This window comes from Dysidea avara, chromosome 2, assembly GCF_963678975.1.
Source record: "Dysidea avara chromosome 2, odDysAvar1.4, whole genome shotgun sequence".
Classification (NCBI taxonomy): domain Eukaryota; kingdom Metazoa; phylum Porifera; class Demospongiae; order Dictyoceratida; family Dysideidae; genus Dysidea; species Dysidea avara.
The window spans coordinates 31718055-31740466 of NC_089273.1; the positions used below are offsets into that span (position 1 = coordinate 31718055).

At 39.3% G+C, this 22412-nt stretch overlaps 1 protein-coding gene across 1 annotated transcript in view; it reads left to right on the forward strand.

Annotated features, from left to right (window-relative positions):
• LOC136247069 (uncharacterized) overlaps window positions 1-22412 on the forward strand; it is a 79664-nt gene that overhangs the window by 12362 nt on the left and 44890 nt on the right. Inside the window, exons 4-5 of the mRNA XM_066038681.1 lie at window positions 1582-1896; window positions 5404-5454. Of these exons, the coding sequence (XP_065894753.1) occupies window positions 1582-1896; window positions 5404-5454 (366 nt within the window). The remainder of the gene's footprint in view (window positions 1-1581; window positions 1897-5403; window positions 5455-22412) is intronic.

The following is a 22412-nucleotide window of genomic DNA, read 5'->3' on the forward strand; positions in this document are numbered from 1 at the left end:
CTGAATGCACATAAATTAGTTTAACAAGTAACTCATGCGTAGTTCACCATAGTTTGGCATGGTAGACATTCATCGTGTATTTTGGCAGGTTTTGCTCACAACCCACAATTGATTCTATTGTGAGTCACATGGTGAAATATTTCTGTGATATCTCCAGGACTTGTCCATTTATATTAACAAACGTAACAGCAACGTTACCTTCTCCCACCCATCATCGAAGTATTTAGGTATGTCTATAAAAGCGATCCAGTGGTAGAACTCATATTGGCTGGGGTGATTGATCACTCAGTGTGGCGAGGCTATCAGCCTTCATCTGTTTGGGTGATTCGTCGTAATGGCATGAGCCATGCAGGCTATTAGCCTGCACTAGAGCACGTGGATAACTGTGCTTTATTGCCCACAAAGAGTGCTTTATTGCACAGTAAAGAGTGCTTTATTCGTTCAATAAAGCACTCTTTGTGGTACAATAAAGCACTTTTTGTGGTTGATGAAGCACTGTTGGGCGGTTTAGAGTGTACTTTATGAAATTTAAAGTATACTTTTTCCTTCTGATCTCGCCCACGTAAAGTTCTATAAGTACAAATACAGTATCTTCAAACCATTGATTTCTTACATACAAATGACTGTCACATGAATGCATGTGGACACATGGACATGTTGTTGCACACATTTTAAATAAAGCCTTTCAAGAAATGTGACATGTGCACTCAGCTGCATGTGTCCAATTGTGTGTGCACATTTGAAAGGACATGATAGTATTATCGATTCCTTGAATATTGTATGTGTACACCTAAATGAGTACAATGTAGAAAATTGTAGCCAAACTATTGTGTAATTCATGAAACAGGTAGTGTACATATAAACAGTCAATGTTGGAGAATTTCTAAAAGCTAATATATAGTTTAAGAGACTTAACCTGTTTCATGTTTGCCCCATACTCTTGTTTGTTTTTGCTTACATAAGTTATATGTGACCATCTCAGCAAAACCTGACTTGTTTGCACAACTTCTGATTTTTTTTAAAATTTCTCAGCATTATCTGCAGTATCCAAGGAATGGATCATTAAGGTTTCAGCCTTTTGTGGTGACTAGTTTTTTTGGAATTATAGACAGTAGGAATAGCAAGATAGTCGATTTGCACAGCAATTATACTGAAAATAAACCACAGGAGCTTACATTTGCAGCCATAACTTCCTTTTGCTTTAATCTACAACATTGCAGTTTGGCTTAAAATTCCCTGTAGTTACATACACATATGGGTATGAAGTTGAAGGAATGACAGTGGTCTTGCTTACGTTTACCACATCACAAACAAACGCATGTTACATGCATACCATTGGGGCTAAACAAAGAGTTTTGAACTCTGTAGAGCGAATAAGATGGTATATAGTTTTGACCGATTGAGTCTTCCTTTTCTGAGTACTGGCCCGATTAAAGCTTGCGTATTTTTCTTTTTAGCATGCACAATTTTTAAATTATAACTTATTTTCTCAATGTGCATGCTCAAGTTGGATTTTTGCTGAGATGGACACATATATTAGATGGAGTACTATTGTTGTGTTGTTTCGCTGTTTCACTTTAGCACTCCCAGATAGCAAAATAGTTGCAATTATACAACAATTTTATTCAGACCTGGTGAAAGTGTTACCATTAAATGATGCAGTGTTTAGATCAGAGTTGTTTACTGCTGGTTTACTACCTGGAAATTTGAAGAGTGAAATCAAATCCATGTCAACACAAGCTGAAAAGGCTGAACACTTTCTTGATCATGGGATTATAAATGGTAGTACAAATTTTCACAAGCTAATTTCAATTATGGAAGCATTAAACAATGATAGTGTGCAAAAGCTGGCTGAACGTATGAAAGCTGCATTGCTCTCTCTTCAAACTACACAAGGTTTGTGTGTGTGTGTGTGTGTGTGTGTGTGTGTGTGTGTGTGTGTGTGTGTGTGTGTGTGTGTGTGTGTGTGTGTGTGTGTGTGTGTGTGTGTGTGTGTGTGTGTGTGTGTGTGTGTGTGTGCATATATTTCCATTTATTTTTTTGAGATTTTTTTTATGTACAACTGTATTAATTAGTTCCAGATATTTCCAGAAATAGATCAAATTACATGTAATACATTTTTCTTCAGCAGTTAGAAATTATAGTACTTGTTGCACTGCTTAAACCTAAAAGATTGGGACACAACCCTTTAACCACTAAGGATGCCATACAGCATCTTCATGCTATGAACCCATCAGAGATAATGAGTGGTTAGACATTCTTCATGCATTAAACCAACTAATGTGCCATGAATACGTCCCTAAAAACATGAGAACCTACATAGATAACTGGATTGTGCACTATAATGTACTATTGTTTTCTCAAGAATTTGATTATGTTGACATAAAGGCAACCACAAGAATACTGTAAAATATAAATTGTAAAATAAACACTGTTAGTCTCGAAGTGACACACATTAAAGCTGGTTTTCAGATACTTATGCAACTACGCATCCGCAAATACTTAATAAATGGCCTAATTACATGGTTATATCATTTTGAAAATCTCTTTAGTATGCTGATAACACACCACGGATAAACAGGCTATTATATGTCAATTGTTGCATCAACTTGCATGCAATAGTGCACAAAGATCTGGTTACCCTTGTTCCTTTAGTTTTAGGGGCGTGCCTGTTTCAGGATAGGCGCATTGGTTATTTTAATGCACGAAGAATGTTATCTCTATTGCTGTCAAGTTTTGGCATCCTTAGTAGTCGTAGGGTTAAATAATTAATTAACTAACATTAATTCTTACTTTAATTTATCCATACGGCTAAGGAACCATCCACAATTTTCAGCCTTTTCGCAAGTATAAAAACTGTACGCTAGGGGATAAAATTGTTTGCGAGAAATCCAAATGCAGTTCATAAAGCTTCAGTAAACCACTACTGCTACTAAAGTCCATGTCCATTTAAACGGTGGACTAAAGTGAGCTGATGCAATTACTCATTGAACCACAGCCAACATGATCGGAAATGGTGTGCTTTGGTGAACTTTGGAGAATAGTATAGGGCTACCAATGAAATAAGGCTTTATAAGCTGAAAGAAAGACAAAGATAAGACTCATTGAATCATTTTTCAAGCTACAGGTATGGCAGCTATCAGCGTGATATAACAATAGAGGCTTTTTATACTTTTATAACAGCACTTACTTTCTTTCTCTTTAGTCTTACTCTAGCAACACTGATAAACAATTGTAATTGAATACTATGTACATAGCTACACTGGCTGTTGCTTTTGTTTTCTACCTGGAGAAGGTGTTGTTGTGGGTTTAGGGTAAGGCCTTGCTATTGGGCACCGGAGGCTGGATTTTGTGGGTAATAATTTGTTGACACTACATAGTTGTGGCAGTTGTGGTTTGCCCATTGGGAAAGCCTGTCTCTTTAGAGGTACCCATATCTCCTGACTCCAGTCCACCAACAAACTAGTACAGGTAAGTAGAATTCAAGAAAAATGGGACTGGGATAGGAACAGAAGTGGGAACGGGTATGACTGATGGAAAATGCCTGATAAAGGTCATCATGCAATATACAGGTTGAATTAGGTAGGATTTTATAGTGCAATGTGTCTTTACAACATTGTTGGGATCCTTTCAGTAAATGATCAAACATTGTAATAGAGCAGTCACTTGCAATAAAATACTCTAATAGAGGAGTCAAGAATGTTTTGTTAACTGTCCCACCAGGGACCCACATTGATGGCTTGTGAATTGATGGGCTATAGCTGTCATAGATTAGGTTAGCTACTCCATAAACATTATAAAATATTCAAGTATATATATTAAATTAATACTGATGAACACTGCGATTCACGAAATACCCTATAATTAACTGACACTGCCTATTATAGGCTTCAAAAACTGTACCTACTGCTTCCAGATAAAAAGCCATATGATGGGAGTATGCAGCAGCACTGGTATATGCTTGTCAAGCTAAAGTGTCACCATGGGGAGTCCTCATGACTGCTTAGTCTCCTCATTGGAGCCATGGACCTACACATACTGCAGCTACCACATACCCATAATGTGACTTTCCTGAGGTTGTAGGTACAACCTCCTGAATCTGTATGATGTCTGTTAATTAGAATCCTTTGTAGCAGCCTGTGATGTTTATGGTTTCAAGGGAGTAGCTATATTGATGACTTAGCTAGTCTATATATGTGACTAGGCCTGCGAAAACAGGGCATGTGCGCACATGAGTTTGGCCTACTTTTTCACACTTCCTTGACTCATAACGTTTTACACCATTATGCTATTGCAATGAAAATTTTAGCCTGTAGTAAGCATTTAATTGGCTTTATGATGCAAGTTACAGGATGCAAATATTCTGTTCCAGTACTGAGATACGACCTGTAGCGTGACAGGATGTAGTTTGTGCCCACATGCCCTGTTTTCGCAGGCCCAGTCACATATGCCTAATCATGTATGACAGCTATGGCCCATCAATTCATAGGCCATCAATGTAAGTCCCTTGAAGGATAGTTAACAAAACATTCTTGACTGCTCTATTAGAGTATTTTAATGCAAGTAACTACTCTATTAGAGTGTTTTGATCATTTTAGCGAAAGGATCCCAACAGTGCCACAAAGACACATTGCGCTGTAAAATTCAACTTGTATATTGCATGATTACCTTTTTCCATGGGTTGTTCCTGTTTCCACTTTCCATTCCTGTCCCATTCTCATTTTCCTCGAATTGTACTTACCCAACTAGTACTGCTATTGCTGCTGCTGGTTTTGTACAAACACTTTGAAGGGAGCCAAGAACAATTTGTTTCCATGATGTGTATACATTTACTAACAAGCATTAATGAAGATGAAGGTTAATAAATTGCCCGATGTGTGTAGGATCCTTTCCTTTGAATCAGCTTCAAAAGTATTTGTATGATAAAGCTATAAGATGCATAATAAGAAGTTTAAAAAAGACATCTTGTATTTTGTAATATTAACAAAGTATCTATGTATTTGTTCTGCTATACAATACATCCTTATGTGTCAACATTTTTACACGATACACTGTGGGCTATAGTTAGAAAAAAGAGTACTCTTTGTACGCCCGCAATTAGGCTGAAAATTGTGGATGACCCTTAACTTATGTATATGAGCATATTACTACATGTGGACCAAAGTTTGGAAAATTACCCATGATCATGCATATAATAATTAGTAATTTTGTATCTAGCAGAATACTGTTGTGACCAGGGTGTTACTTTGAATTCAATTTTTTTGTAATGTAGGTATTAAGGGGTGGTTATAATCTTAAAAGTAACATTAAAGACATATTATAAGTTTCAAATAGGTGATTCTTGAAAATTCAGTAACATATGGTTATGAAAATTAAGTTTTTGTGTGTTTGTAATTTATGTAGTAAAGCAATTCAAAAGGACAAAGAGAATACATACTGAATCTGATAGTGCTGGTATGTGCTGTCTGTACATTATGTTTGTGCTAGGGCAGAAACAGTTATATAATATATCTGTTAATTATGCAACTCAAAATATATGAGTATAGTACAGTATCTACAACATAATTAGTCATTTAAGGTAATAGTACTGTCAATTTGTAACTTGTTCCACAAGTAAATTGATTGGGGGAAGAAACTGAATTTATAAATAAACTTTAGCTGATGGCTGGACAAATTTGATACTATTTCCACGTGTATAATAGCGACCACAAAGCAGTAGGCATGGCCCATGAAATAACATCACCCAAAAAACAGCCTCAATTTTCCCTGATGATGATGAGGTAGTATTGGTTAGGTAAAACTAAGTCGAACAAGCTTTCAGATCGACCCAAAATGCTTTAAACAAGTTGCTACGGAATTTTAAACAAATTTTATTCAATGCAATTTTCTACTGACTGATTGCCTGACTGATGCCACCAGACAAGTGTAAATTGATAACTGCTAGGGCTACGGGCTACGGGCTTTAGTTTTTCACTGTTCGACATCGCTTCAGCCCGAGGGGTGCCTTTTGGCATACCGCAGTACGTACAATGCATTCTTCATGGACTTACCAGTGTCCTATTTTGTGTCCCATTCATTTTTGCTGGCAGTGAAAAGTGTCGATTTGGTGGTAGCATGTGATGGCTTTCTTTCATAACAAAATATTTTTGGGTTATCCTATGGATAGTGACATTATCACTTGCCAAAAACATGCAGTATTATATTGAGCATGTTTGTTTTACTAGTGCTTTAGAATAGAAACAAACATAATGTTCTCATGACAATAATTATTATGTTTGTAGTAATGTTAAATATGGAATCTACGCATAATATGTGACCGGATCTGCAAGAACCCCATATGTTAGCACATTTTTCAAATTCCATTTTCTTTATATAGATAGCCAGTCGGATGGTCAACGGAAGTTTCTGCTCCAGAACTTTTGAAGTTAGAGCGCTACAAAGTGGCAACAGTAGAAAAATCTATTTGTACAATGACAATATGGAAAATACACTTCAGGCGCTTAATTAAAAATTCATAACTTACGAATGCAGTCCTCTACCAAGATACAGCCTACACCATCGGGCTGTCCATGAACAGGCAAATCCATTGCTGGGTAAGTTTTGTCTTCCAGTTCTTTCCTACGGCCAGGGTGAAGACAAAAGTGGGAGAAAAATGGTAGTGAATTGCTAGTCCAACGCAAGGCAGACAAACAATCATATTTTCTGTTGTCTTGGAAGCACTGACATAAAACAAAGATTTTAAAACTCCTTTTGCTTTGGGGATCACAATACTACCAAGGTGTTTGGTGTTGTCACCATCCTTCAGTGTGAGACAAGTGCTTAGAAATTTATGGATTATTTTTGATTTAGTAAATATTTCATCCATTGCATTTATTGCATTCTACTGTAACATTAGGCTTGAGCGAACATCCTTACAGATCTGGTCACATATTATATCAACATAATTTTTTACTGGATGGTTGATTGCTATCCATGTAATTATTTTATATACTAGGACCAGATCACATACAACCAAGTACATACACCAACACGATAAACCCCTGGTGAGGCTATGCACAACAAGGTGGTTGAAAATATGATCAACATGTGATGCCAAATCAAAACAATAGTGACAGATACAATAATGGTACCATCATAGCTAGAAACCAGCTCTCTTCTGTATGTTTTGTATGCATATAAAATTATACTGCGTACATATCACTTTGCCACTGCCACACCACTGATGTACCAGCACTTAGCAACATTACTGTAGTATTTATTGTATGTATATGTAGCAATACATACATTGGCAACACCAAAGATGGAAATTATTCAGCTATGGTGAAGGATGATGCATACAAAATGTAAACTGAGGTAAACCGACAATGTTTTTATGCTGTAGGTGTGAGATGTCTCTGAATATGACTCAATCAAGAAACAAGGCTATGCATGATGAGGTGATGAAGGCCAACAAAGTCAACATATAATCCCAAACAAAGCCCCTGTTTATCTACAAATACAGCCACCAGCAGTTCATCAGTGATGTAGCAATGGCACAGTGATGTATACATACTATAATTATGCATACATAACATGCAGGAGATACACAATACTGTAGCAGATAGAGTATGCAAGTGTTGAAAGTCAATCAGGTGGTGAGACAGCCAAGCCAGCAAGCCAGGTGAACTGGAAGCATACAAAATGTACAATACAAGTAAACAATACAAGCAAACACATTAAACCATACACTCCTGTACCACATTCTGTACAATACAAACATTAATTTTACACTGAAACATGACAGTCAAGCCAACCAGAACCTAGCAAGGTGGAACAATGCAAAATATACAATCCAGGTACACAATACAAATAAACATACTACCATTAACCTTGTTCCTCATCTTGTGCAGCTGCTGTGATCACTCCGCTGACCATGGCTAATCTCCTTTGCGATCTGGTACCTTAATTACCTCTTTACATACGTAGATCGCATCCACTGGTAGCTGACATGGCAACTTGAGACTTAGTATGCAAGCTGGCAACACTTTCAAGAACAAATGAACAGTAGTTCATTCATTTAAAGTGTTATTGTTTAGTGCTATCGGTTACCTGCTTGTGTCACGTGTAAGCAGCAGCCTATTATGCTATGCTGCAGTGCTTAAAAAGTTTGCCTATTATGCTTACAATTATGCTCAAACTTTTTGCCTCAACTTTCATGTTTAACTAACAGTTTTGCACATTCTGTATATGGACAATGATAACTTTTGGCTTGCGAGAAATTGTTCAAAGTTAACCAGTTAAAAATAATTCAATTAGCAACTTATTTATCATGTCAAATATTCAAATTATGTAGCTCATTGGTTCATTAGAATTACTAATAAGACTACACACCACTACTTTAATTCCTTTTGTGTATAAAGAGAATGTATCAAACAGTACTAGTAGGGTTTGCATCAAAAGTGACGCGCGCCGCCAAAAATACCGCCCTTAAAACCAGCTTAGAAACTTCTTACGCGACAAAAATCACCTTTACGGAATAATATTAGTCTATCTAACATCAAATGCAGCGTTAAAAAGAAGAAAACACTTACTGGCGGCCGGATATAGAATTTTTTTTAAAATCATCAAAACTCGAAATTTCGTCTCACTCACTCACTCACTCACTCACTGACCACAGTCGCAAGCCTAGAGCCCAAACGAAGCAGCGCACAGTCACCATTTTACGCCACACCAACAAACTCACCGGTGGAATGTGCCTTTTGGGGTTCCGACAAATGTACGCCCTGTGAGCCTTATCTTTTCTTTTATCTTCAATCAGGCTGCTTGTCTTCTTCATCCAACAAAACCATATCGAGGTGTTAATTTTCCATATCAACACTTTCTTTAAGCAGCGTAATAGACGCCACAAAATTAATTAAGGCACTTAGACTACACTACTGTACGGCCCCCTACTGTACGGCCACACTACTGTACTCACCAGACTACACTACTGTACGGATGTACCAGTACTCCACGATAGGTCACAAGGTCACGCCCATTCTTTATTCAATGTATTATTGATTTATTGATCGAGAGCACGATGACCACGCCCCTTTTACGCTAGTTGTATTTGTGACCACACACCTTCAAGTTGGTAGGCTGATTCGAGATACTCTAGTCTAATAATCGATCGAAACCACGATGACCACACCTCTTTTTGGGGCAAGCACACACACACACACCAGGCTGATTAGAGATACTCTAATACAGCAGTCACCCTATTAAAGCAGTCACATGTTTATAGCTAGCTGTATGCTTTAACAAAAAACTAAACAAACTAGTATATTAAAAATTATAAATTTAAAAATGAAGTAGGGTTTTAAGCTATAAAAAGTAGTGAAACAAGAGATGAACAATGGTAGCTATTACAGCATAGCTCAGTGTTAAATCCCTACTTTGGCATGGTATAACAATTATTTTGTGTTCAGTGCCAAAGTAGGGATCTCCCACTGAGCTATGCTGTAATAGCTACCATTGTTCATTAATTTTCTTGTTTCACTACTTTTTATAGTTTAAAACCCTACTTCATTTTTAAATTTATAATTTTTAATATACTAGTAGGAAAGTACACAAGGCTATAAAAGTAATAGAGTAGCTAAGTATGTCAATCTCTTTTTACTGATAACAATTTACAGTATGGGAAAAGTCTACCCATTATATTAGCATTATGCTCCATGCTTCAAAGCACCTATTGAGCTCCAAATTGTGCCAGCATAATAGGCTGGTGCCTAGTCATGTGCTAACTGTTTTAATCAGCGTAAATAGAATCATCGTATTGTTTCTATCACCTCCACGAAAACACTATCTATTATATGATTGTCTCTTCATTCAACACGGATTCTATTCCCGGTGAGTGCGAAGCCTTAGGCCTTGTAGTTTTCTCAAACATTATTTATTCATTATTATTTCTAACGTAATTTTAAATGCATTTCTTATTATCTTTAGAAGTTGGTTGTATAATGAATAATACAGATATCTGTTTCAGCCTTAGACTTTGTACTTGTTTCTCTATGTATGCATATACTTTGGTAATTTAAGGACAATAGTGTGTATTAAAATAGTTTTAGGGTGATTTGTTTCTAGTTGAACTCTCAACAGGGTGACATTTTTGTAGTTGATCTCTCCACAGGGTGACTTGTTTACAGCTGAACTCTGTACAAGGTGACTTGTTTGTAGCTGAATTCTCTACAAGTTGACTTGTTTTTTGTAGCTAAACCCTCTACAAGGTGATATTGCTTGTAATTGAACTGGTGACTTGTTTGGAGCTGGACTTTCTTCTTGTTTGTAGTTGAATTTTGTACAGGGTGACATATTTGTGGCTGAACTCTGCACAGGGTGTCTTGTTTATAAACTCTGCACAGGGTGTCTTGTTTATAAACTCTCTACAGTGTGATTTTTTTGTAACTGACCTCTTACATGTTGACTTGCTTATAGCTGAACTCTCCACATAGTGATTTGTTTTTAATTGAACTCTGTACTGGGTGACTTCAAATGTAGCTGAACTCTATACAGGATGATGTGTTGTAGCTAAACTCTCTACTGGGTGACTTTTTGTACATAAACTCTCCAACAAGTGACTTGTTTGTTGCTAAACTTTCTACAGGGTGACCTGTTGCATAGCTGAACTCTCTAATAGAGTAGGTGACTGTACTGTTAGAGCACCTCAATTTTACTCTTGCTATATGTATGTAGTTTGATTTTGCATCATTAGTCAGTGACTTTTAGTCTGATCCCTCAAAACTCATGGTAGTGAGTTGCGTGGCCGGTAAAGCAGAAATGCGCTCCACAGACAATAAATAATGCAACCACTACACGTGAGGATTTTACAGGAATAAACGTTGTCGAATTCGGCCTGCCTGTAATTCACTGGTCATTTATGCTATATAGCCCTCTAAACCCTAGAGTTAAACTCATTGAGTCACTAGTAACTACCATACAAACAGTGAAGCAAATCTATGTCAACTGTTTCAAGATTGAGGTTGCCAACATCAAAGGGGAGGTTTTGTTTTTCTTTTTAAAAAATATCGCATGCAGTTAGACCCAACCGCAGGTGTATATGCCTTACGTTCCTTTGTGCATTCTGAATATTGATTGCCCTGCTATCACTTCCATATTCTCTCAATTGCCTCAAGATTCACATCATTGATTTCGCCATACGTCATTATCCTACAGTCATAATTTCAGTACCAAACAAAGTTTCAGTCGTCCTCAGTCAGCCTAGAGGCCAAATACAAAACCCGTATTGCTGTATTCTGCAATACTTGCTTGGCATGTAGGGAAATGTGTCTTTAAACTGTTGTAAAAGTTTTGTTGAGATTGTTACATATGTTTTCGAGAATAGCTAGTTAAATAAGTGTGCAAAAAACCATGCTATTGTACACCAAGTATTTAGAACTGTCACAATGTATGATGCAGATTATTTATAGCCTGTAAAGGCAACCCCACACAAATGAGATGGGTACAATGATGTACGTATACACATGCAGTTACAATATACACAGGACACATGAATACCCAACAGTTTTAAGGTACATAATAATAATGTAAGAATTATATGACTGTCTGTGATATAACTGCTATGAAAACAAAGTATCCACTTCTCCAATTTGGCCCAGCAGATTCTACCATGGTAGCAGGTCTCATAAGACAGCATATTCACAGATAAGCAATGATCAGTAGCTGGAAATAAGTCTACTGACAACAATGTGCGACTCCTTTTGCAGAATCCAGTTGAGTGGGCGTGGCTCAAGTATGTCTAGACAGTTTACACACATTCTTGATAACTGGGTGTGGTTCACATCAGTATGTACTAGAGTTGCAACAGTATCAATACATAGTCTCCATTCAGGCATTGCATCATGATACAGCAATATATCAAACGACAAAAAGAGCAACATATTTTGTATGTACACTCCATCAGTGCAACCAAGCTTGTTGAAGTGAAACCTGTCTTAATGGCTACCAGTATAGAAAGACAACCTCTCTGAAAGGCCAATTCCAAATCCCTTTAGTGAGAATTTATACACTGCTACCTGGTGGCAATGGACAGGTTCCATTGTAATTTATTTTTCCACGTGATCTGATCCTGTAAATTCTGTGATTGGATGAGATCAATTTGGCCATGACAAAATGTGATCCAATTGTGCTGGCTTAGCTCACTTACAATCCAGTAGCAAAATGGAACTGAGTGTTTATAGGGGGCAATATGTCTAAGATGTGTGGACACAATACAACATGTGCATACAAGAAATGCTATGTACTTTTTTAGTATTTCAAATCACCACATTATATGCACGGACCAGTCAGCACAAAACTACATAGTGCCTATCAGTAAACCTGAAGAGGAAAAGTCATGAAGAAGTAAATTACATACATACGTTTCACAATGGTGAACAATATTAATGGTAACAAGAGTACATAATATTTATATGGGGCCCCATATAAATATTATGTACTCTTGGTAACAACAAGAATAGTACTCTTGGTAACAATATACACTGAAACACCACTCTAGTTACTTTACGGACAAAATTTTTGAGCAGGTAGCAGATTGCTGTGTATACAAAACAACACATTCAGGGATTGTGTTTAGACAGATAACAAGGTGACTTTGATTAGACACATTGTAACAAATACGTACCATAATATTCAAAGTGTTACCGCTAGGCTAGACAGCATACTGATATGGCTACCATACAGACCTGGGTAGTAAATCAGCTAAGTAGGTGCAGTGGAACCTGGTTAAGATGGTTAGTTTTGAGCCAAAATTTCTTGGCTTAATAAACAGGTAGCTGCTTTAGCAAGGCACTGATTTAACCATATAGATGTCTCACGGGGGAATTTAAAAGTTGACCTTCTTAGAGAGGCAACTTCTATACAAGTGGCTGCCAAGGCAGTTTCCACTGTGTAAGACTTAGAACACTAGATATTTGGCATTTCATGTGTTGAAGGCATTCCAGGACTTCTGTAATCTAAAAACCCACCACAGTTTACTCAGACAATAGTGACTTGTGGTCACTACTAAACCACTGGAATGCTAGAAGTGAATGGTATTACTTTTTTTTGTCTTATACTTTGGCATATAGTAGGGCTGAAACAAGTATCCTGAAAATATCTTTCCAAATATCCTATGGATAACAACATCATTTGTTCCATCAGGAGCTTATAAGTACCGAAGATGAAAATTCTTACACTTTGGGCTGCCAGCCATCACAGCCAACTTGAAATATTCCATCTGTGATGGCATATCCCACGTGGGTCAACCTTTTAGCATTTACTATCAGGTTGGTTAGCAACACTTGCCCTCTTGCTGCCAGTCTCACACACTGCCACACACTAAAAATCCATCACTAAATCCCTCTCCATAGCCAGTTAATAATACAAGAACAGCTGCTTCTTACCAATCATTGGCCTGTGGATTTGTGGTGCTCCAAGTAAAGCAATGTTGCACTATATAAATATTGCATGGTTAAATCTTCTGTGCTTATTCATACAGTACAATAGTACTGTATAGTAGGGACCACAAAGGAGTAGGTGTAGCCCACAAAATAACATCACCCAAAAACCAGCCTCGACGACGATGAGGCAGCATTGGTTAGTAAAACTAAACCCAAACAAGCTTTCTGATCAACCCAAAATGCTTTCAACAAGTTGCTACGGAATTTTAGTATTTTTTTATTTAATGGAGTTTTCTGCTGACTGACTGACTGACTGACTGACTGCCTGACTGACTGACTAATGTCTTCAGACAAGAATAATTTGATAATGGCTAAGGCTATGGGCTTGATTCTTTCACTGTTCAAAGTTGCTTGTCCTGAGAGGTGCCTTTTGGCATGCCACAATACATACAATGCACTTACCAGTGTCCTCTTTTGTGTCCCATTCATCTTTGCTGACAGCGAAAGGTGGCAGTAGCATGTGATGGCTTCCCTTCGAAATGGAAATTGTCCTTATTTTTCATAGTGGCTATTTTGATAGCAGAGGTGCGTTTCAAACAGTTCTTGATTCGTACTGCTGTGTAACGGGTTGAACATAGCTGACAACAAAGCGTAATGGATACTTCACTTTTCAGACGATAACTAATATAATTGGGGCACGCGGGACAGTTTCTTTCTTTTGGTATGCATGGATTGCAGAAGTGCTTTACGAATAGTTCTTGATTTGAAATGCTTTGCAATGGGTCAGGCCGGAAAACTTTTCAGCTACTTTTTAGTGAAAAGATCGAGATACTCTAATAGAGCAGTCATCAAAATATACTCTAATAGAACAGTCAGCGTGATAGTCTAATAAAGCATTCAGTATAGAATATAGCTTTTAGTCTAAGCCATTACATCTGTGTTAACTGTCTTTAAAAAGTCACCTGCATGGCACACTGCATTGAGCTAATTGATCATGCATGTCATGCACTACAATCTAAAACTAAACTTTCACGTTGAGAAATATTTGTATACATCATGAAAATAAAATTAGCTACTAGCTATAATAGTCAGATATGAAACTCAATTTATTGGTATTGTAGCACAAAATTACCATTCAAAAAGAAGAGATTTTGTATGCAAAATAGCCTCCAGATGTCATTTCAGAGCATCTATATATGTGACTGGGCCTGTGAAAATAGGGCATGTGGGCACATGATCTTTTCCTACTTTTTCAAAGTTCCGTCACTCATAACGTTTTATACCATTACACTATGGTAAAGCAATTTTCAGCTCTTACTCAGCATTTAATTGGCATTATGATGCAATTTACAGAATGTAAATATTCTGTTCCACTACGGACATATGACCTTTAGTGTAACAGGGTGTAGTTTGTGCCCACATGCCCTGTTTTCACAGGCCCGGTCACATATTTTCAAAAGTTTCCCTGGGGGAGCATGCCCCCTGACCCGTCTAGCTTAGCATGCTGTGTGTACTTATAGCACATGCAGTTAAGTAACACACCAAAGCAGATAATTTTTGATTTACAGATCATATTAGATCAATAAAAACTGAGTAGTGTGCATGACTATGACCTTTATTGCAGTCCATGGATGGCTAGACAACTCAAATCTCTGGGCTGTGGCCCTGCAATGGATAGCTGACAAGGAAGTGTAAAAGATAGTTCACTTTTCAGACAATAAAGGGCTGGGGGCGCTTTGCCATTTCAGATGCAGTATGTGTGGGTTCATCAGTCAAAATTAAACAAGTATACGAAAAAAATGGAATTTTCAACTAGAGTAGGGACTGTCGCGACGCCGGAACATTGAACTATGTAGCTAATTAACTCATTTAGTAATAATACTGTACATATGATTACGTGCCATTAGAGATTCTCTTGTGGGTTGTACATGTGCGCGTGCTCGACTTGAATCCCTCTACCGCTCGCTAATCCTGAGGAGAACCTGACATTTCTACGTTTAGTCACACATCATTTTTGATGCTGTGACCCACAGGTACGCTGAACGCTATAACACAATCGCCGCTACATTTTTGGTGCCGTGACCCACAGGTACGCTGAACGCTATAACACAACCGCCGCTACATTTTTGGTGCTGTGGACTTCAATGAACGGATCATGGCAGAAGTCAAGCGAGCCATAAGTTCTCGAAGAGGGTATCGCGCACACTTGAAACTTTTGCATAGTGCAGAAGAGTGTCTTTCTACTACTACGTCGCCCCTCACCACTGATCAAATAGCGACTCTGAGGGACCTGTACGAGCAACTTACCCGTAAGGACGTTGTGCTAGATACAAAGATTCTTGAAGCTCTGGAAAATGATGAAGAAATAGAGACTGAAATAGTACAAACAGAAGAGATTACGTCACTGATATCCACTGCTAAGGCCAAGATTACACACCGCCTTACTCCCACTAGTGCAAAAGCAGCAGCAGCTCGACATGAAGAGACACTTCCAGCAACCCACTCCCCTCCTGCTCCTCCAGAACGCCCCATTAGAGAACCTGTCTCACTCACCCGTCTCCCTAAATTGGACTTGCCCCACTTTTCAGGCAACCCACTCTTCTGGCAAGCGTTTTGGGACAGCTTTGAGGCAGCCGTACACAGCAACACAGCTCTGACTGGAGTCCAGAAACTGAGCTACCTTCGGGCTCAACTCAAGGGGGACGCATCCAAAGTTATTGCCGGTTTTCAACTTACCAATGCTAACTACACTCATTCAGTAGCTCTATTACAAGAACGCTTTGGCCAATCATACAAGCAGATTGATGCACATATGCAAGCTCTCATTACTTTTCCCACTCCTAGTCAGTCATACACAAGTTTACGTGAGTTTCATGATGCTATAGAAAGTCATATTCGTAGTCTGGCATCACACGGGAAGACTGAAGACTCCTATGGCAGTTTGCTTGTCTCAATCATCTTTGGAAAGCTCCCTGGAAAGGTGAAGCAAAACCTAGCAAGAGCACATGGCAAGAGAGAATGGACTGTTACTGAGTTACAAGCTGCAATTCTTAATGAGCTATACATTCTTGAAATGGGTTCCCAAGTAGAAGAGAAACTGCCACCAACAGCAGCATTTGTTGCAGGAACTAGCAAACCAATCGTCAAATCAAAGGCTCAGTGCCCCTTCTGTAAGGGACCTCATGCTCCTTCTCTATGTACCACTATCACAGACCCTAAGCAGTGCACTGACATCATACGCCAGGACAGATTGTATTTCAACTGTTTAGGACACCATAAGATCTTCAGTTGTAACTCGAAACACCATTGTCACCACTGTCGCCGTAAACATCATACGAGCCTTTGCTCTCTTGGATACCAGAGTAACTACACAGTTAATCCACCTAGCACTCCAATCAACACTGTACGGCAGCAGAACAACAGTACAACTCAACCTGTTCAACTTCAACCTGCTGGTGTACATTCTGTGACTTCTACTCCATCTCAGTCCACTGGTGTACGTCCTACAAGCTCTGCTCAACATCAACTGGTTTCTCAGCTCCAACCTGCTACTCAATCTACTCAGCTTCAGCCAACTGCTCAACCTACTGGAACATACTCTGTGACCCTCCCTCCCCAGCATAGCAATGCTTGCCTACTCAAGACGGCTGTAGCGAGAGTCACAAGTCGAAACAGATGTGTAGAAGCTGACATTTTGCTGGACGAAGGGTCTCAAAGGTCATTCGTCACTGAAGAACTAGCTAGCATTCTAGATCTCCAACCTTACTCTAAGGAGCTCCTCACTATTTCATCATTTGGGACCAAGCACCCAGTGAGTCGCCATCTTAATGTTAGCAGGGTCACATTGCTCACTAGAAGTGGAGAAGAATTAGAATTGTCTGTCCTTGTAGTGCCATTCATTGCAACGCCACTTCAGAACTGCACCAGCCTTGATTTTTCGGAACTTCCTCACCTTCAAGGCCTACAGCTGGCTCATCCCCTCTGTTCAAACAGTGAGTTTGCAATTTCACTTTTAATAGGAGCAGACTTCTATTGGGACATAGTTGGAGATAAGATTATTCGTGGCAGCGGACCGACTGCAGTTGAGTCGAAGCTGGGATACCTTCTTTCAGGCCCAACACATCAGGGACACCCTTATTCCATAGCTACCAATGTTTCAGTGATCGCTACCCCAACTCAAGGTGACTTTGACTTGGAACGATTCTGGACTCTGGAATCAAACAAGGTGATGACATTGTTGAAGTTAACGTGATGGAGAATTATCTTTCCTCCTGTGTCACACGAGCTACTGACGGGGCATACGTAGCCAGGTTCCCATGGAGAACACATCACCCTCCTCTTCCTAGTAATTACACTGTGGCAGAGCGCAGAACACGACAACTAGCAAAGAGACTTGCTACTCAGCCTAAGCTACTGCAACTGTACCACCAGATTATTGCTGATCAAGAAGCCAGAGATTTCATTGAACGAGTTGACACATCAAGTGAGTATGCTGACACACATTACATCCCACACCATGCAGTAGAGAAAGATTCACCAACTACACCGACTAGAATTGTTTTTGATTGTAGTTGCCGACAGTCAGCTAGTCACCCCGCACTGAATGACTGCCTAGAGATTGGTGTGCCATGCAGTAATGATATATGTTCCATCCTCATTCGCTTCAGCGTTCATCAATTTGGGTTCTCGGGTGATATTGAGAAAGCCTTTTTACCATACGCTTGCACCCAGACGATAGAAATTACACCAAGTTTTTCTGGTTATCCAACCCTGCAGACCCGTGTAGCCAGTTTCATATTTATCGTTTCAAGGTAGTACCCTTTGGAGCAACTAGTTCCCCGTTCATACTTAACGCAGTTCTTCAGCATCATCTCAAACAACACAATACAGCTGTATCTCGTGACATGCAAATAAGTTTGTATGTTGATAACATCATAACTGGCTGTGATACAGAAGATGCAGCTGCTGACTATTACAAACAGGCACGAGCTATTATGTGTAGTGGAATGTTCAACCTCCGCAGCTGGTCCTCCAATAGTAACAAACTTATGACCAATGCTGTTCAAGACAAGACTGCTGATGATCACAACACTGTTAATGTTTTAGGGCTCCGGTGGGACCCAACCAATGATATACTGTCGCTGGTAGCAAAGCCGTTTCTACTCACAAACAACCACTTGATCACAAAGAGACAAGTACTTCAAGCTGCATCGAAGATTTTTGACCCGTTTGGTTTCATCTCCCTAGTCATAGTTCGAGCCAGGATTCTCATACAGAAACCGTGGCAACTTAAGGTGACATGGGACGAGCCACTGAATGATGATTTACAGGCGGAATGGAAGAATGTTGCTACTGATCTTAATGATGCACACCTGTTTTCAGTGAGTAGGCGTTATTTTGACATACACATAGACCACCCTTCTATCCACTGCTTTGCAGATGCCAGTCAGCAAGCATATGGAGCCATAGTGTTCCTTGTACAGGGTAAACAAGTATCCTTTGTCCTAGCCAAGACCCGTGTGGCAACTTTAAAGACTCTTACTATACCTCATCTAGAGCTGATGGCAGCACTGGTTGCTACACGACTCACTAATTTTGTGTTGGAATCCATTCCTACCTGTGACCCCTCGACCTTCGTATGGTCTGACAGTCAGATTGTGCTGCATTGGGTCAGTAGTCAGAAACCTCTCCCTACGTTTGTGAACCGTCGCATAACTGAGATGAAGTCACTGTTACCTAATGCCACCTGGAAGTACTGTCCTACGGTAGAAACCCATCAGATTTGCTTTCTAGAGGTACAACTATTGATGCTTGGATGTCTTCATCACTTTGGAACCATGGTCCCAAGTGGCTTCCTGATCCATCTGAATGGCCATCACCTCAACTGCTACCCATACCACCCCTGCTGCTGTGGAAACAGAGTTTGTACCATCTAAACCCACACTGCCAGACACTGGTCTACACTGTGTTATTTCAATTAAACGCTACAGCACTCTACGTAAGTTACTAGCTGTTACAGCGTATGTTATTCGCTTTACAGATAATTTGAGAGCACCAGTAGACCAGAGACGTATTGGACCTATCAGTGCAGAGGAGTATGCAACAGCAAGGTTAAGATGGCTCAAGGACACTCAACAGTCTGTGTATGACAAGGAGATTGACAATCTGCAACAGTTGGCCAGACGGTCCAAACCACCAAGATTGCTACTTGTTCGACAACTACGACTCCTTATTGATGCTAAGGGATTTCTACGTTGTGGTGGTCGCATTCATAATGCTCCGTTGAGTGATCTGACGAAATTTCCTTACCTTCTATAGTGCAACCAGGCATAAACCTCCAAACTTATTTTACTTCCTCGCCCACGCATTTATTTCTATATGCCACTAGATACATTCTATAATGTTTTTATCCTTTCATGTGTTGCTTTGCTCATTAGTATTTCATATTTTTTTGCTTTTTTGTGGTTATACATATTTGCAGTGTCTCAGAGCATACTTTTATAAATTGTGGTTTTCAACAAATTTCACAGAAAAATTAGTAATCTGACTTTACGATGTCATAAAACAAAAACTAAAAAGAAATTTACAAAACCCCAGCTACAAATTTTAGGCATGTCTATCTCCTTTCAGAAAATAATGAGTATATGTAAAAACTTTGAAGTATGTGAAACTAGATACATTTTTTCGAAACCCTATGAAAATCACAAAAATCACCATAACTTACTTTTAAAACATTTTTTTACAAATCTGGCACTACAAACTGTCGGGCTTGATGAGACCTTTCATCTACTAGAAAAGTATTGAAAAACTCAAAAGTATGTGAAACTAGATACATTTTTTCGAAACCCTATGAAAATCACAAAAATCACCATAACTTACTTTTAAAACATTTTTTACAAATCTGGCACTACAAACTGTCGGGCTTGATGAGACCTTTCATCTACTAGAAAAGTATTGAAAAACTCAAAAGTATATAAAACTAGATACGAAAAAACCAAAAACCATAAATATACCATTTGCGAGATAATTGTGGTTGTTGCCATGGTAACCTTGTACAAATATGTACAGATACATGAGTATAACCATGTGCAAAAACAGAATTAAGTTAAGATGTGTGGTGTATGTCTCAAGTTATAACCAGAAACATGAAATTTAACTTTTTGGAAGTACATGCCTGGTTGCACTATACCAGCAAAGCACCCCTTTTCTAGAGTCATTATCTGGGATATTCATAGAGACCTCTACCATTCTGGTACCAACGCCACACTTACGGCTTTGCGGCAATCTATTGGATCCCTGCCGCCAGACAATATATCAAGTCTGTTCTCCGGACCTGTGTTATATGCCGCCGAGTTTCTGGGAAGCCGTATCCTACACCAGATCCAGCACCACTGCCTTACATACGAACACAGAATGTTCGCCCATTCACCTATACCGGAGTAGACTTCACTGGAGCACTGTATGTGCGACATAGAGGGGAGGAACTTAAGGTCTATTTGTGTTTGTTTACATGCGCCACTTCACGCGCTCTACATTTAGAGATTGTACAGGACCTAAGTACAGAGAATTTCTCCTAGCATTTTGTAGGTTCGCAGCAAGGTGATCGCTCCCTACTATGATGATTTCAGACAATGCTTCGACATACCTCTCTGCTGCAGATGAATTAAAGGCACTAATGCAGTCACCTGAAGTAAAGAGAGAGCTGGGTAAGCGAGGAGTTAGCTGGAAATTTATCCCTAAGAGAGCCCCATGGTGGGGCGGTTTCTGGGAACGGATGGTGGGACTTACAAAATCAGCGCTGAAGAAAGCTGACCACTTTAGAGACAGTCATTGTGGAGATTTAGGCAGCACTTAACGACTGACCGCTGACATTTGTTTCTTCAGAGCAAGGGGATATAGAACCACTAACACCCTCACACTTACTGCATGTAAGACGAATAACGTGCCTCCCCCATGAAGTGGTAGAGGAGGATGAGTTCACAGATCCTACCTATGGAGAAGTTTGTGGTAATGCTAAGCTACTTGCAACTATACTGCAGAATTCCCAGAAACGTTGGCGTCATGAGTATTTGACATCCCTAAGGGAAGTTCATAGAGCTACTGGTAGCAACTCCCAAACTGTCAGAACAGGAGATGTAGTACTTATCCATGATGATACACCTCGTGCCACTTAGAAGATGGGAATTGTGGAAGATTTGATGACCGGAGGAGATGGCATAGTACGAGCAGTAACACTGCGCACTGCTTCCGGATTGACCAATCGACCTGTCACAAAGCTTTACCCCCTGGAACTGACCGTGACAACACAGCCCGAGTTTGAGCAGTCAAAGATCCACCAGACAGAGAAGGTTGATGCTACAACTGCAAAGTCATCAGATCATGCTACACTTGATTGTACTACACCTATGGGGTTATCAACTAGTACCAGACCACAGCAATTAGCTGCACGTAAAGCCACTGTGAAGATGAAGAAGTGGACTAGAGCACTAGTTTGTTGCCCCCCGGAGGATGTCGCGACGCCGCTACATTGAACTATGTAGCTAATTAACTCATTTAGTAATAATACTGTACATATGATCACATGCCATTAGAGATTCTCTTGTGGGTTGTACATGTGCGCATGTTCGACTTGAATCCCACTACTGCTCGCTGATCCTGAGGAGAACCTGACATTTCTACGTTTAGTCACACATCATTTTTGGTGCTGTGACCCACAGGTACGCTGAACGCTATAACACAACCGCCGCTACAGGGACCATAGCACATCGATAAAAAGTACTGAAACAAGTTGGAGTAATCCATGATATTAAATCACAGTAGAACAATTAGAAGTGTTACTTCCCTACTGTGCTCAAGATACCATAACGGAAATGCACAGTAGAGACATAACACTTCTAATTGTTTTACTGTGATTTAATATCATGGACTACTCCAACTTGTTTCAGTATTTTTTATCGATGTGCTATGGTCCCTACTCTAGTTGAAAATTCCAATTTT